This window comes from Dipodomys ordii, unplaced genomic scaffold, assembly GCF_000151885.1.
Source record: "Dipodomys ordii isolate 6190 unplaced genomic scaffold, Dord_2.0 Scaffold1, whole genome shotgun sequence".
NCBI classification, from domain to species: Eukaryota; Metazoa; Chordata; class Mammalia; order Rodentia; family Heteromyidae; genus Dipodomys; species Dipodomys ordii.
The window spans coordinates 21,040,602-21,054,045 of record NW_012267217.1 but is presented as its reverse complement, the minus strand read 5'-3'; the positions used below and the strand labels follow the sequence as shown (position 1 = coordinate 21,054,045).

General features: G+C 45.8%; 1 protein-coding gene across 1 annotated transcript; it reads right to left on the bottom strand.

The window, feature by feature from the left end:
• Positions 1 to 273: 273 nt before the first annotated feature.
• Rgcc (regulator of cell cycle) lies at positions 274 to 13,438 on the bottom strand. Its single transcript, XM_013026151.1, has 5 exons — positions 13,308 to 13,438; positions 12,489 to 12,674; positions 4,468 to 4,578; positions 2,300 to 2,362; positions 274 to 665 (listed from the first exon to the last, which is right to left on the bottom strand). Exons 1-5 carry the CDS (start codon positions 13,354 to 13,356, stop codon positions 658 to 660), a joined length of 417 nt encoding a protein of 138 aa, XP_012881605.1. The 5' UTR covers positions 13,357 to 13,438; the 3' UTR covers positions 274 to 657.
• Between the last annotated feature and the right edge of the window lie 6 nt (positions 13,439 to 13,444).

Here is a 13,444-nt window from a genome sequence, read left to right as displayed (position 1 = left end):
CCCTGAGTTCAAGCCCCAGTAGCAGTATACAAAAAAAAACAAACCTCACTTAGATTAAAACGAATCCTCAAGTTCAGATTTTCCATAGGCCATTCGTCAGCATTCCCCTCAAAATCATAGAGAAGGAAGCTCACAGGAGATGATCTTCCCACACCCAGTGCAAGAACCTCCTTGCTAGGAGCCCTAAGGCCTGTTACTCCACCTTGAATATTACTCAACTGAAAGCCAATGGGAGAAATAACAAAACAGAAACATACAAACAAACAAGGAGTCTTACAAAGCAGATACCAGTCCAAATTTTATTTGCATACAAAAATATATTATAATGAGGACAGCATATTACTATACATATTACTATGTATAATTAATTACAAATATTTCCATAGAAGCACTTTAAATTACAAGAGAGCTATTTTTTAAGAGAAAAATATAACATTAGCATAGATCATCTGCTCTAATATGCTGCAATCAGGTAAACAAAGTTTCACTGTCTAAGTTGCCAAGAGACAGGCCCAAGGGCTTGGTGGCAAGGTGAGCCTGAGAATGGCCTGGAAGCAGGGGAGGCTCCTCTCCATCTCCTCTGGCAGCAGATTCTAGTAGGTGAATTTGCCAGGCCCTTGGAGCTTTCTGGAGCTACATCTGAAGTTGCTCCCTGTTTTACATACCTGCAAAGAGGAGAAAGGGGGGTTAGCCACTCCCAGAAGTTCACAATCCCTGCCCTTAACCACATCACACAGCCTCAGCTGTACATCAAAGCTCCCCGCTCCCCCACGCACTGTGTGTCCATCTATTAACTCTAACAACTGGCCTGCAATTCCATGAAGTAGGCAGGCTTGTTACATGGCACTAATACAAATCACGCTGCAATTATAATTAACTCTGTCAAAACAGGCCTAGGTCTTCTGTTGTGACCTGGTGCAGCTTTGGAAAAGGGGCAATAAAATCTTCAAGCAAGTAGAAAGGACACAAAGGCGTTTTACCTCAAGAAGTCTCTCTCTGAGAGACTCTTCTTAAGAAGAGGAGAGTTTTTTTTTCTTTTGATTTCACTATGTAGCCCTAGCTAGACTCAAACTTGGAATCCTTCTGCCCCAGCCTTCCAAGGGCTGGAACTACAGAGAGCCACCCACCACCATGACATGCAAGAACACAGTTATTTTAAATAAACATATGTATATGAGCAGGCAAGTGCATGTGCTGGTACTGGGGCTTGAACTCAGGGTCTGGGTCTTGTCCCTTAGCTTTTTTACTCAAGGTTGGCAATCTACCACTAGGGCCACAGCTCTCCTTCTGGCCTTTTTCTGTTTTATTGGAGATAAGACTCTAATAGACTTTCCTGTCCTAACTTGCTTCAAACCACATTTTTCAGATCTCAGCCTCTTGAGTAGCTAGGATTACAGGAATGAGACTTTATTTTTAAGGGATCTAACTTTTGATTTTACCTAGCCATTTAGAAAGAGATAGCCTAGAATACATCGTATAGAAAATTAACACTTCCACTAAAAAGTTAAGAAATAGGACAGAATTCTGCAAGGCCCACTCTGTGATTCAACAGGATCCACCATCAGTAGGGTTTCTGAAACCTCTATCTCAGGGGTTCTCAGTTGGTCTGCTGGCTCTTGCAATCATATTCTTGGGGAGTACAGTATACAGTTAGATTGTGTGCAGTCTTCCCTTTACACCTCTATTGCAATTATGCCAGTATTGGGGCTTGAGCCCAGGGCTACTCACTCTCGCTTAGCTTTTTCCACTTATGACTGGTGATCTATCACTTGAACTATACCTCCTATTCCTTATTGCAACTATGACCTCATGTCTTCAGTTCCCAACATTTGGGACCACACAGAATGGATTATTAGTTCAATTCCCTAGTGGGAAGCAAGTATTGCCCACTTAATCTTGGTTTCTGGGTGATAAGCTTCTCTTTTTGGCATTCAATTCTAAACTGGACCCTGGGCTAGAGTCCTCTGGCCTGAAGGTCAGTTGGCTCACTTCAGCTCTGAGAAATCTGGCATCTCCACTGCAAAGCACCAATCCTGCTCATTCTGCGTTTGCCACACAGAACACCATTGTTTTCTGGTGACCTGTTCTCACAGTTGGGAAAGGAGCAACGTGTACTTCAATGCAAGCTTATCCTCTGAACTTCTTTCTGAGCCACCAGTGTCCTGTTTCTAAATGCAAAGCAGCCTTATGATGTAACTTCCTGCCTCACACAAGCTAAGACACATTATAGCACTTTATCAGTGGTGTTGCTCGGTTTTCTGTAGGATTTTTTTTTTTTTAATACCAGGCATATACTCACTTGCTAATGCTCTGTCAAGGTCAGCAATAAAGTCCTCTAGCTCCTTTGTGTCTCCTAATTTGGCTGTAAAAGAGGAGAGAGAGTTCAGTTTCCATATTAAAGACTGTTGATGACCCACTGAGTTTTCTAGGATTATGTAATTTCCAGGGTTATGGGATGGATTGTTTCCATTTTATATCTGTCATCTTCAGAGACTTTATTGAACTGTGTTCTGTGCCAGACATCATTTATAATCAACTCAGACCCTCAGTGATTCTTTCCCACTTATCACTGCCCATCCATAACTCCGCAAACTTTCTTGACCTCATCCTAACATGAAAACACTGTCTGAAAAGTTGGAGAAGGGGAAGGAGAAGGAAGGAGATATTAAAAAGATTTGATTTTTTGATTGGGTAGGATGTGAGTTCTCTGTTAAAACATTCAGTAAGTATGGCACTGTGTGGAATAGAATCTGAGTTCTATTTATTCTAGTGTGTGTGCAGTGTGTGTGTGTGTGTGTGTGTGTGTGTGTGTCTGTCTGTCTGTCTGTCTGTCTGTCTGCCTGCCTGCCTGCCTGCCTGCCTGCCTGCCTGTCTGTTGGTACAGGGACTTGAAATCAGGGCCTAGGTACTTTTTCTTAGCTATTTTTCCTTCAAGCCTGGAGCTCTACCACTTGATCTACAGCTCCACTTCTGGCTTTTTGCTAGTTAATTGGACTTAAGAGTCTCATGGACTTTCCTGACTAGGCTGGCTTTGAACCTCAATCCTCAGACCTCAACCTCCTAAGTAGCTAGGATTATAGACATGAGTGACTGGCACCCAGCAAAATCTAGGTTCTAACTCCTGCCACCCTTGCCTTCTTGTGGTGAGTCTTACTTGTGCCTTGGCCCAGGGCAAGGCTATGACCCTCAAGTCCCTCCATCATGAATGAATGAATTATCCCCGCTCCATATCAAAGTGGAACAGAGAAGGTGATGTAAGACTGTTGGTTCCCAGCCAGCCTTGTCCTATCTAGGTGTCAGCACAGGCAGTGCTAGGTTTTGTTCTCTCTATAGCCTCTGATATACTTTCCTGCATATTTTACTCTCTTTGGTAGAGTTCATCATTCCTGCGTTCCTTGAAATGCATGGCTGAATATTTTTATTCTTCCCTCTTTCTTGCCTTGATGGCTACAAATGGTGCATTGTTCTTAGCCTTTCAAGTCAATTTGCCAACTGGGCGCTTTTTCTTTTAAACCTTCTTCTTTAATTCCTACCCTCCAGAGGATCAGGTAGCAAATGCAGGCACTACTAAAGCCACTTTGTAGACGACTATCCTGAATTGCATAGATCCATTACAGGCAGAGGGCTGGACCCAGGCCATATCCCTATGGCTGCCAATGGTGCTGTGCTGCGAAGGGAATTTAAAAATTTCTCTTTAAAAAAAGAAAGGAGTTCTGTCTTAAAGCCAGATGGAGAAAAGTGATGGAATCTTCGTGTTTCTTTTTAAGGTTATTTTATTTCTATTGTATTTTGTAGTTTTGGCATATATAACTTTCAGGGTGGGGAGGGATCTTTTTGGTTTTGAAAGAATGATTGTCAAATCTAATGAGACATTCAGCTCTCTAGCTGGTGACCCTCTTCTAGTTCCGAGAAAAGAAGGAACAGCTCCTGCATCTTTAAAAACTTCTTAAGCCATTAATATCACAGAGGAGACTGGCCAGAGCTGCTATTTTGAATCATATTAGATCACTGCTTCTTTCATCAGGACGACCCCACTTAATTGCTACATTAGTCACATGGAAACCTTAGTTAGTGCAGTTTTAAAAACTCCTCCTTTCTTCAAAGGATAACTGCAGTTTAAAATTTTCAAGCCAACTAGTTTTAGGAGAGACTTTGAGAAGCACTATCACTTAGCAGTCTTGTTGTTACCACATGGGAGAAAACAGTAAAGCAAGCATGTGCAAATCTGTCTTGAATTTTCCTCATGAATTCAGATTTTCAGACACCCCTCCCCGCAAATTATTTGATTTCTTTTTCCCCACACTTAACAAAATCCTGAGAAATAACAAATTCCACTTCACACTCTACTGTCCCTCCCTTCTTGCATATCTGGGAAAGCTTAGTTCAGGAGAAGAGGAAGTGGGGAATGGAGAAAAGGAAGAGAATAAAGAAGCAGGAAAACTCAGTCCAACTAGCAAGCTAGCTTACCCTTTCGAGGAGGAGTGGTCATGGGGGAGCGTAGAGCTGGAGTGGAATCTGTTGGAGAATTCAGTTTTTCATCACTGAAGCTGAAACTGCTCCTATAAAGTGAATCTGCACCTTTCAGGAAGAAACATACTCATTAGAGACAGTGTCCAGCACACAGTAGATTCATTTCTCTTTGAACTAGTGATAACTAGCAGAAGTTGCAAATTGATAGTGAAGAAGACAGATGCATTTCTAGATGCATTTCCCCCAAAGGATCTGAGACAGGCAGGTGTGCATGTATCCCTGTGAGCATGTGTCTCCAGTCATGAACTTCCTTAAAACAGTCACTTCCAAAAAAAAATGGCTGGAAATGTGGCTTGGTGGTAAAGTGCTTGCCTAGCGTGCATAAGGTCCTGGGTTCAATTCCTCAGTACCACATAAAAATAATAATAATTAAACACACACACACACACACACACACACACACACACACACACACATACACACACACCTCTGCAGGTATATAGAAGCCTCCACCAGGGGTCACACCAAATGGCCAACCCAATGCTTGGACGCTGGTGGAGGGTAGTTGGTTTGAAATGTTAGCTATACAAACTTGTCCCTCATAAAAAATGTTCCACTGCCCTCTGAGTCCCCCCAAAAGACAACATAAAGTTAGTCCCGCCACCTAATAATCCTCTGCTCATGAGAATCTTCCTCACAGAAATCCCCAAGTTCCTACATTATTGGGACAAGCTAGAACCAAAGACAAAGCTTTCTGCTCCTGGTGGTGCATAGTAGCACAGACATGCAGAGATTCTCTAGATCCTTCTAGTCTCATACCCCCAAAACACAAAGTAACAGCAAGGCAAGGTCTCAGAAACAGTGCTAGGCTATAAAAGGCCCAGAAGCAGCTCAGCTTCTATTTCGATGTCCTCAAGTGCCCTTGAACAAGAGATTATCTCCAAGCCTCAGTTTACCCAGTAATAAACTAGAAAGGTGGGCCAAATGATTCTTAAATTGCTAACAGCTCTGAATTTAGAGACTTGCATGCGTGCGTGCCTGCGTGTATGCGTGCACATGCATGTGTGGATGTGTTGGTACTGAAGCTTAAACCAAGGGCTTGAGTGCTGTCCTTTAGCTTTTCAGAGGCTGGCACTCAACCACTTGAACCACACTCCACTTCTGGCCTTTTTTGCTAGTTAATGGGAGTTAGGAATCTCACAAACTTTCTTGCCTAGGTTGGCTTCAAACCATGATCCTCAGATTTGTTTCCTGAGTAATTAGGATTATAGGCGTGAGCCACTCATTAATTTTTTGACTTACAGGCATGAGCTACCAGTGCTGAGGTGCTAAGATTTTGAGATTCTATTTCCCCCAGACTTACTGAGGAGGAGGAAGTCAATTCACACCTGGCCAGCTGGGGGCTGGTGACATAGAAAAGGCAGCACTCAAAGGGTTCAAAGGCAGAGCAGGCAGCAGAAGCAGGATGTGGCCACGGAGCTTGCCTTCCTGGTTAAAACAGAATACAAAGCCAGCCAGGCTGTGGCAGAGAGGGGCTCTGGAAAAGATCTTAGATGAGCAATGTCACCTGGCCTAACCTCCTTTCCTCCGTGGGGTTCTTGAACTTGAACTTAATTCCCTCTTGCTCAAGGGGAGGCAAAAAACATCCTGCTTTTGTTCCCCTAGCTCAAAATTAACTTGCTTCAGTTATAAATATATATACCGGTATAAAAAGAAATCAAAGTTCTAGAAAGAGGTTTCTAGTCTTGAGAGAATTACCTCATAACTATAAGGCTATTCCAGGCACTTCACCGGACCCCCTTTCTCCCTGCCTCACCTGACCAAACGGCCAGAGCTACTTTATTGTCTTCCTTCTTCTTGGCCATCTACTTTTCCAAGCATGCCTATCAGATCCTCATAACCAATCCTTACCACCTTTCTTCCCTCAAGAGACCCATCCTAAATCACCTAAAAGGACAATTAGTTTCAGGGTTTTTGGATGATGAACATCTGCTAATCTGACACCTATATATATTTTTTTTCCAAATGCATTCCCCAGAGTGCTAGTGCTATGGAATAAGAGCTGCACCATCATCAAAGGGGTAGACACCTGCCTCACCCTTGATGATTCCCACATCTGACCTTCCCAAGAAGCTTGTGAAAAGCAATGGGTCTGGCGCTGTCTCCCAAGCACACTTGACATGGGACACTTTTGTGTGTGTGAGAGAGAGAGAGAGAGAGAGAGACAGACAGACAGACAGAGAGACCCTTAGTACTTCTCAGGACACTGGCACTCTGAAACCTGACTTTGGTGTGGAGGCTGAGCCCACCTCTTAAGGATACCTAGGGAGGAACATTACTGTTCATCACTGTAAAGTCACCAGGGGAAACAATGTAAATGTAGCCTATAACTATGGGGAGGAGATTGGTTAAATTTTAGGGGCAAGAAAATTACAGAAGAGTCCCAGGGAGTTAGTTCACTGGACAGAAGGAAGAAACATGAGGCCCTGGGCAACTTATGGTCTGCTCTGAAAGGCATCCAAGAGCATCACCTCCATTCCCTGCCTAGAGCTGTAACTGGGAGGTTGACTGGCTCAGAGCTCAGGGCCTCCTTTCTGGTCTCTATCACTCAGAACAGCTGGCACTTAGTAGCTACTTTCTTCATGACTCTTCAAGTAGCCACACCTCATTCTTCCCTGCATGCACCGCAGGCTTTTTCCATGATTTTAGAGTTTATTTCTGTAATTTTACATAACACTCATGCTTCAGGGTAGGGGAAAGAAAGTCTCCCAACTTGCTCACCTTCAAGGCAAGTAGACCAAACACTATGGAGTACTCAAAGAAGGAACAACCCAACACGGAAAAGGCTATTGCCAAAGAGAATGGCAGGAAGAAAGGTATCCGGTAAGGATACAGAAGCTCCAGGCAACTCAGATGGCTGAGGGAAATTGTGGAGAGGAGCTACAGTCTTGGAAAATGGCCCTGGCTTGTGTTGGTAGCCTTCAGAACCTGTTCTATCTTCTAAGTGCATTTTCCACAAACTCAGAAAACAGTGATACAATTTTACTTTCACTTGACTGATAAACTCAGTGGCAAGTCAAACTATTAAAATGATTAGAAGCTGCCTGCTATTGCTAATGAACTCATGTTACTTACACAATGGGGAGGAAGAGAAAAAAACACTTGTTACATATCTATTTATACAAACCCACACACATAGGCTCTATCAGCATAGTATGTGCTCACTCCTTTCTCCCCCTACATACTACGCACATGCATGCACGTGCGCGTGCACAACCACACACACACACACACACGTACACACACGTGCACACACACACACACATGCACACACATACTAGCTCACTGCTACACACCACCATTCCGCTCTTTCCATGTCTTCATACAGCCTAGGCTAACTCCAGGTTCTGGACATCATGGGACAATGAGCTCCCTGTACCCCTGACCAAACCTGGCCTATTCACTTGCACCCTGTGTTAATTAATAGCCTACACAGGTAATTCACGAAGCAAAAAGAAAAAGAGAGAGAGAGAGAGAGAGAGAGTAACCCTCAAACACCCCAAAACCAGACCACAGGGAGAAGCTAGGAGAAAGGCAATACTAACCTAGGATCCGCATGTGTAACCATGCCTGGGGTTACAATCATTTGATTCTCAAAGGTTCCAACAAAAAGAACAGCAGAAAACTCAGGAGAGAAAGGTTATCATCAAGAATAGAAGCAAGATCCAAGCCCTGGCGTCCTGCTCTTTTTCAGATAGCAGCAAAATTCTTAAGTTTCTCTTCAAAGGAACCCACCCAAGAACAAGCCCCAAACACAAAGTACCACAAACTCTAAAATTCCTTTCTATGGACCCTCATTAAAAACTGATATCAGAGGCTGGGAAGGTGATAGAGTGCTTGCCTTGCATGCATGACGCCCTGGGTTCGATACCTCAATACCATATAAGCAAAAAGAAAAAAAGCCAGAAGTGGCGCTGTAGCTCAAGTGGTAGAGCGCTAGCCTTGACCTGAAGAGCTGAGGGACAGCACCCAGGCCCAGAGTTCAGGCCCCACGACCAGACCCCCCCAAAAAAAAATTAAAAAAAAAACTGATATCAAAGAGAATCTCATACTAGGTAGATTACAATGTAAGGCCTGATTTTCTGCTCTTTTCATTGCCCTAGACCTCTTTCCTTGCCAAATGACATCCAGTAAGTCTAATCAAATGAAAGCAATGTGTTGCTGGCTGATAGTATACTCATGTATTAGTGCCCCACCTGTGTGTCAGGTGCTGCTATTAATAGAGGTACAAGGAACTGAAAGCAGACAATTTGGGGCTATGTCAAGCCTTAAAGCATCTACATCAGTCATCTCTGAAGCCTCATCTCGAAGCATCCTAAGTCCCCATTGGAAGCATCCTCTCCAGGTCCACTCAGTATCCTGAAGCCAGAACCTCAAATCATGGGGCCATTTTCTAAGACACCATCAAACAAAACAACAGTCTGTTAAATACACAATCTTCTTCCTTTTGTTATACTGACAGAACTTGAAGAACTTCGGAGTGGGGGAAAAAGGCCCACTTGAAAGTTAGGTACGTTTTCTGAGTTTGAGGGTTGGGAGGAAGGTAATTTAGCGTTCATACTGACATGTATTACTCCAGAGGAAAGTAAAGCCACAGACTGAACCTTGCCCAGAGCTCCTGTAAATATAGAACAATCTAACCCGTTTCCAGCAAGCAAACAATAGTAATTAACTGAGAAAAAGAAAGCTCTGGATCTGTTTCCCTTTTCCCATGGGGAATGGCAGAGATGAGGGGAGACTTCTTCTTCCACAAATCTGAATTCTAACCATCTCACTAAAGAAGGACCTGATAAAGAAAAGCTCCTTCTAGGACTGCCCTGTTCTTCTAGACACCGTGCCAGGCATCTGAGTAAGATCTGTCACTCACTTGCAATCCTAACACATACCAGGGCATCCTGAAGACTCCTCCTTCGCCTATCCTGTCTGGCTTGAACAAGTTCAAGTTTTAGTCTTAGTGGCTCCTAAGCCACCCCAGCCACCATATGCTCCCTATCATTCTAATCGCTAGGGTCCATGGGGCTCCCTCTCCCAGGACCACGTCAGAAAAGTCTAGGCAAAAATAACAAATGTTTTAAGACTTGCTCCATGTTAAAGAAGCAAGTTCCTCCATCCCTGAAGTATCTAGAATAGCCTTAAATGCACATTAGATCTCACACTTTTACTATAAAGTAGTCAAGCACCTCCCCCCTCAAAGGAAGAATATATGTGAAACCCCCAAACATCAGAGGTATGAGTTCATTCTATTCTTTAAGCCTTAAATGAATATTACAACCTTATATAAAAGCCACATAGATCAGGGTGCCAGTGGCTCATGCCTATAATCCTAACTACTCAGGAAGCTGAGATCTGAGGATCAAGGTTCAAAACTAGCCCAGGAAGAAAAGTTCATGAGATGCATATCTTCAATTAATCATCAAAAAGCCAGAAATAGAGCTGTGGCTCAAGTGATAGAAAGCACTACCTTGAGTAAAAATGCTAGGGACAGCATCTAGGCCAGAAAAAAAAGGGGGAGGGCAACAAGCCTAGATTAACATACTGGCTGACATATGGAATACAATGAGCAAAATTTCCATTAAATACTTTGGGAAATTATTCTGTATTCTCATAATTTTGAAAATTGTATGTGCAAGTCCATCCCAAATATCTCCCCTAAACTGTTTCTATGCTTCTAGTGCATTCTCTTTGAGACCCCCTGCAAACCTTCCAGATCTGAAATTCCTCCCAGTGGAACTTGCCATCAGCCATGCATGGGTGTGGTTGGGCCATACTCTAGCGGAATGAGGCTGTGGCTTAGAAAGGAGCTATTCTTTGCCTTTGAGCATCAGTGACAAAATGTTCCAGCCTGCTTTCCACGGGGGAGAGAATGTGTATTTGATGAATAACTTGCTCCATGCCCTAGCAGGAGGAGATATATTTTAAGTTTAGCCACAGTTATTGAGACAATTTTTAAGTGCCCCAATTTGGGCTTGAACTCAGGCCCTGGGCACTATTCCTCTGCTTTTTTTGCGTAAAGTTGATGCTCTACCACTTGTGCCACAGCTCTACTTTCAGCTTTTTGTTGGAGTTGAGTCTCATGGACTTTCCTGCCTAGGTTGGCTTCAAACTACAATCTTCACATCTCAACCTCAGCTAGAATTACAGGTATGAGCCACCAGTGCCCAGCAGATATTTCAAAAAAAGACTTCGCTTCAACAACAAAAATGAGCAGCCAGGTCACTAGCAACAAACGCCAAAAGCTCTAAGTAGAAATTACTCTCATCCATTCCCTTTCCATTACCTCAAAAGTGACAGCCTGATCTAACCCTGGGGTGGAGCTGCCAAGGACACTCAAACTGGAACTCAAGTTTCTGACTCAAATCCTAACCAGGGTGGCGGGTAGCGGGGGGGCGAGGCCCTATATCCTCTGTCAAGTTCACATCTCACACTGCATCTCTGCCCAGCAACTAGGAAATGCTCCAGATTGCAAAACAAGAGAATCACAGGAAAAGACACTGCTTTTACTCGCAGAATGAGAGCAGCAAAGGTTGTGATGTTCATGCTTATAAAGGCTCAAGAATAAATAGGCAGTCTTAAAATTCACTTTGAAAATAGTCAGACATAGTGGCATCGGCCTGGAATCCTAGCACTTTGGAGGCTCAAGTTTGAAGCCAGGCTGGGATGCATGAGTTCTAAGTTACGAGTCTGAGGTACATTGCAAGATCCTGTCTCAAAAACACAAAGCAAAACAAAAACCTCAGTGAAATTAAAAAGCCACCATATTTATTGTTAACACCTAAACTCATATCCAATAATCATCCAGGACATTTGAGATCATGAATAAAACATGAATGCTCCCTCTCTCTACAAGGTTGTTTGTTTAGGACAAAGTGGGGTAGGGGGAGTTGGTGAAAATAGTCTCCATTGTAAAAAGATCACCAGAGCCAGGTCCTCACTGAGAGAGGCTCACACCTGTAATCCTAGGAGGCTGAGATCTGAGGATCAAAGTTCCAATCCAGACACATCTTGAACCAGCAAAAAGCTGGAAGTAGGTCTTTCAAAACTGTATCCAGTGGAGCAAGAAAGTGGATCTCTCAGCTGAACCAAAGCATAAGAAGTTATTTCAAAAATTCCAAGAACAGCAACTTATGAAATCTTTTCTGGTTTCACAAATATTTCAGTACCACACTCCTTTGTCCCCACACTGCCACCTCTCCCCTCCAGCCCCATTTCTGTGCCACTTGCTCCACATACTCTTAAAAAGGTATAGCTGAGAGGCCAGGTGCCAGTGGCTTGTTTACACCTGTAATCCTAGCTACTCGGAAGGTTGAGATCTGAGGATCATGGTTCAAAGCCAACCTGGACTGGCTTGCCTCCAAGTAACCAGCAAAAAGTTGAAAGTAAAGCTATGGCTCAAGTGATAGAGAGAGCATCAGCCTTGAGTGAAAAAGTTCAGTGACAGTGTCCAAGTCCTGAATTCAAGCCCCAGTACAGGCACAAAAAGGAGGAAGAGAAGAGAGAGGAGGAGAAGGAAGAGGAGGGAGGGAGGAAGGGGGAAGGAGAAGGGGGAGAAGGGAGGGGCAGGGGAAGAAGGAGAAGGAGAGGAGGAAGAGGGGGAGGGGGAGGGAGAGAAGAAAGGGGGAGGGGAAGAAGAAGAAGGAAAGGAGGAAGAGGGGAAGGAGGGGGGGGAGGAGGAGGAGGGGGAGGAGGAGGAGACAGCTGAGAGAGGAGAGAAGAGAGAGGGTAGAGTGCAGAAAGACCTGCAGGTGACAGGTAAACCACCCATCCCATGACAGCCAGACCTAGATTCTGTCCTGGGCCCTGATCACTGCTGGCTTCAGTCCCGGAGACCCCATTCTCCCTGCGTCCTGAAGCTTTAGATCTGATCCCAGGCCTGGATTTACAGAGGAAGTAAACTGAGGCCCTGAGCAATGAGGGGCGGGGTGGGGGGGCAGGGGCCGTCCTAGGAGGCCCTCGCTTACTCTCGGAGTCGCTGAAGCCGCTGCTGTCGCTGACGCTGGCGCTGCTGCGCCGCTTCATGCGCTCCAGGTGCTCCTCGTAGTGGAAGTGGCGCTCGTGGAAGGGCGACGCGAAGTCGGCAAGCACCGCGTCGAACTCGCACAGGGCGTCGGTCAGGTCTGCGGCGGCCGCGGAGTCCAAGGCTGGGGCTGGGGGAAAGGACCGTGGCTCAGTCGCTGGGCGCGCGGGGTGGGGGGGAGGGAAGATGTCACCTCTACCTGACGCCAGGAGGGCCCGCCATCACCCCAGGGAGTAATTAGTGTCAGCCTCGCAGCTATTTCTTTAGTCCTCTTCAAGAGGACCGCCTCTTATCCAGCCCACTGCGCAGACAAGAAACTGAGGCCCGGGAGCTGAAGTCGAAAGGCCGGAGGCCATCCAGTTACCTGTGCGCAGCTGGGTACTTGCCCCTTTGCTGGGTACTTGCCCCTCTGCTGGGTACTCTCCCCCTCTGCTGGGTACTTGTGTCCTCGCTCACCGGGGGCGCCCCGCAAGCTTGGCGGCAGTGGGGAGACTGAGTCAGAATGCACCCGGTTAAGGGCCGCGCGCTCAGCTCCCTAAGCCGGCGTGGGGAGCCAGGCTGCGCGCGCCCCTCCCGGCAGACGTGCGGGGGGACGCGGCGTGTGTATGTGGGGAGGGTAAAGAGAGCGACCCCCGCACGACCCTCGTCTCGCGTCCGCCATCGGGGGACGCCGTGGCTGGGGACATGTGCCGTGACGTGTGCACAATAAATACATAAAGGAGAGGGGAGAGAAATACGCGGGGAGCCTGAGTCCGGCGCTCACCTGCGGCCGCGGCGGCGGCCGGGCTGCCCTGCGTGGCTGGCGGCTTCATGGGGCTGCTTGGGGTGGGCGCGGCGCGCGAGGCCCGGTGCTGCGATCCTGCGCCCCAGGCGCGTGTGGTGCCTCTACCTCCCTCGGAG

Excerpts from the sequence above, each read along its gene's own strand:
- Rgcc (XM_013026151.1), bottom strand. The coding sequence starts at position 13,356 with ATGAAGCCGCCAGCCACGCAGGGCAGCCCGGCCGCCGCCGCGGCCGCA. Across the intron at positions 12,675-13,307 it reads GGCCGCCGCCGCGGCCGCAG|CCCCAGCCTTGGACTCCGCG; the intron begins GTGAGCGCCGGA and ends CCTTTCCCCCAG. Across the intron at positions 2,363-4,467 it reads GACCACTCCTCCTCGAAAGG|CCAAATTAGGAGACACAAAG; the intron begins GTAAGCTAGCTT and ends CCTCTTTTACAG.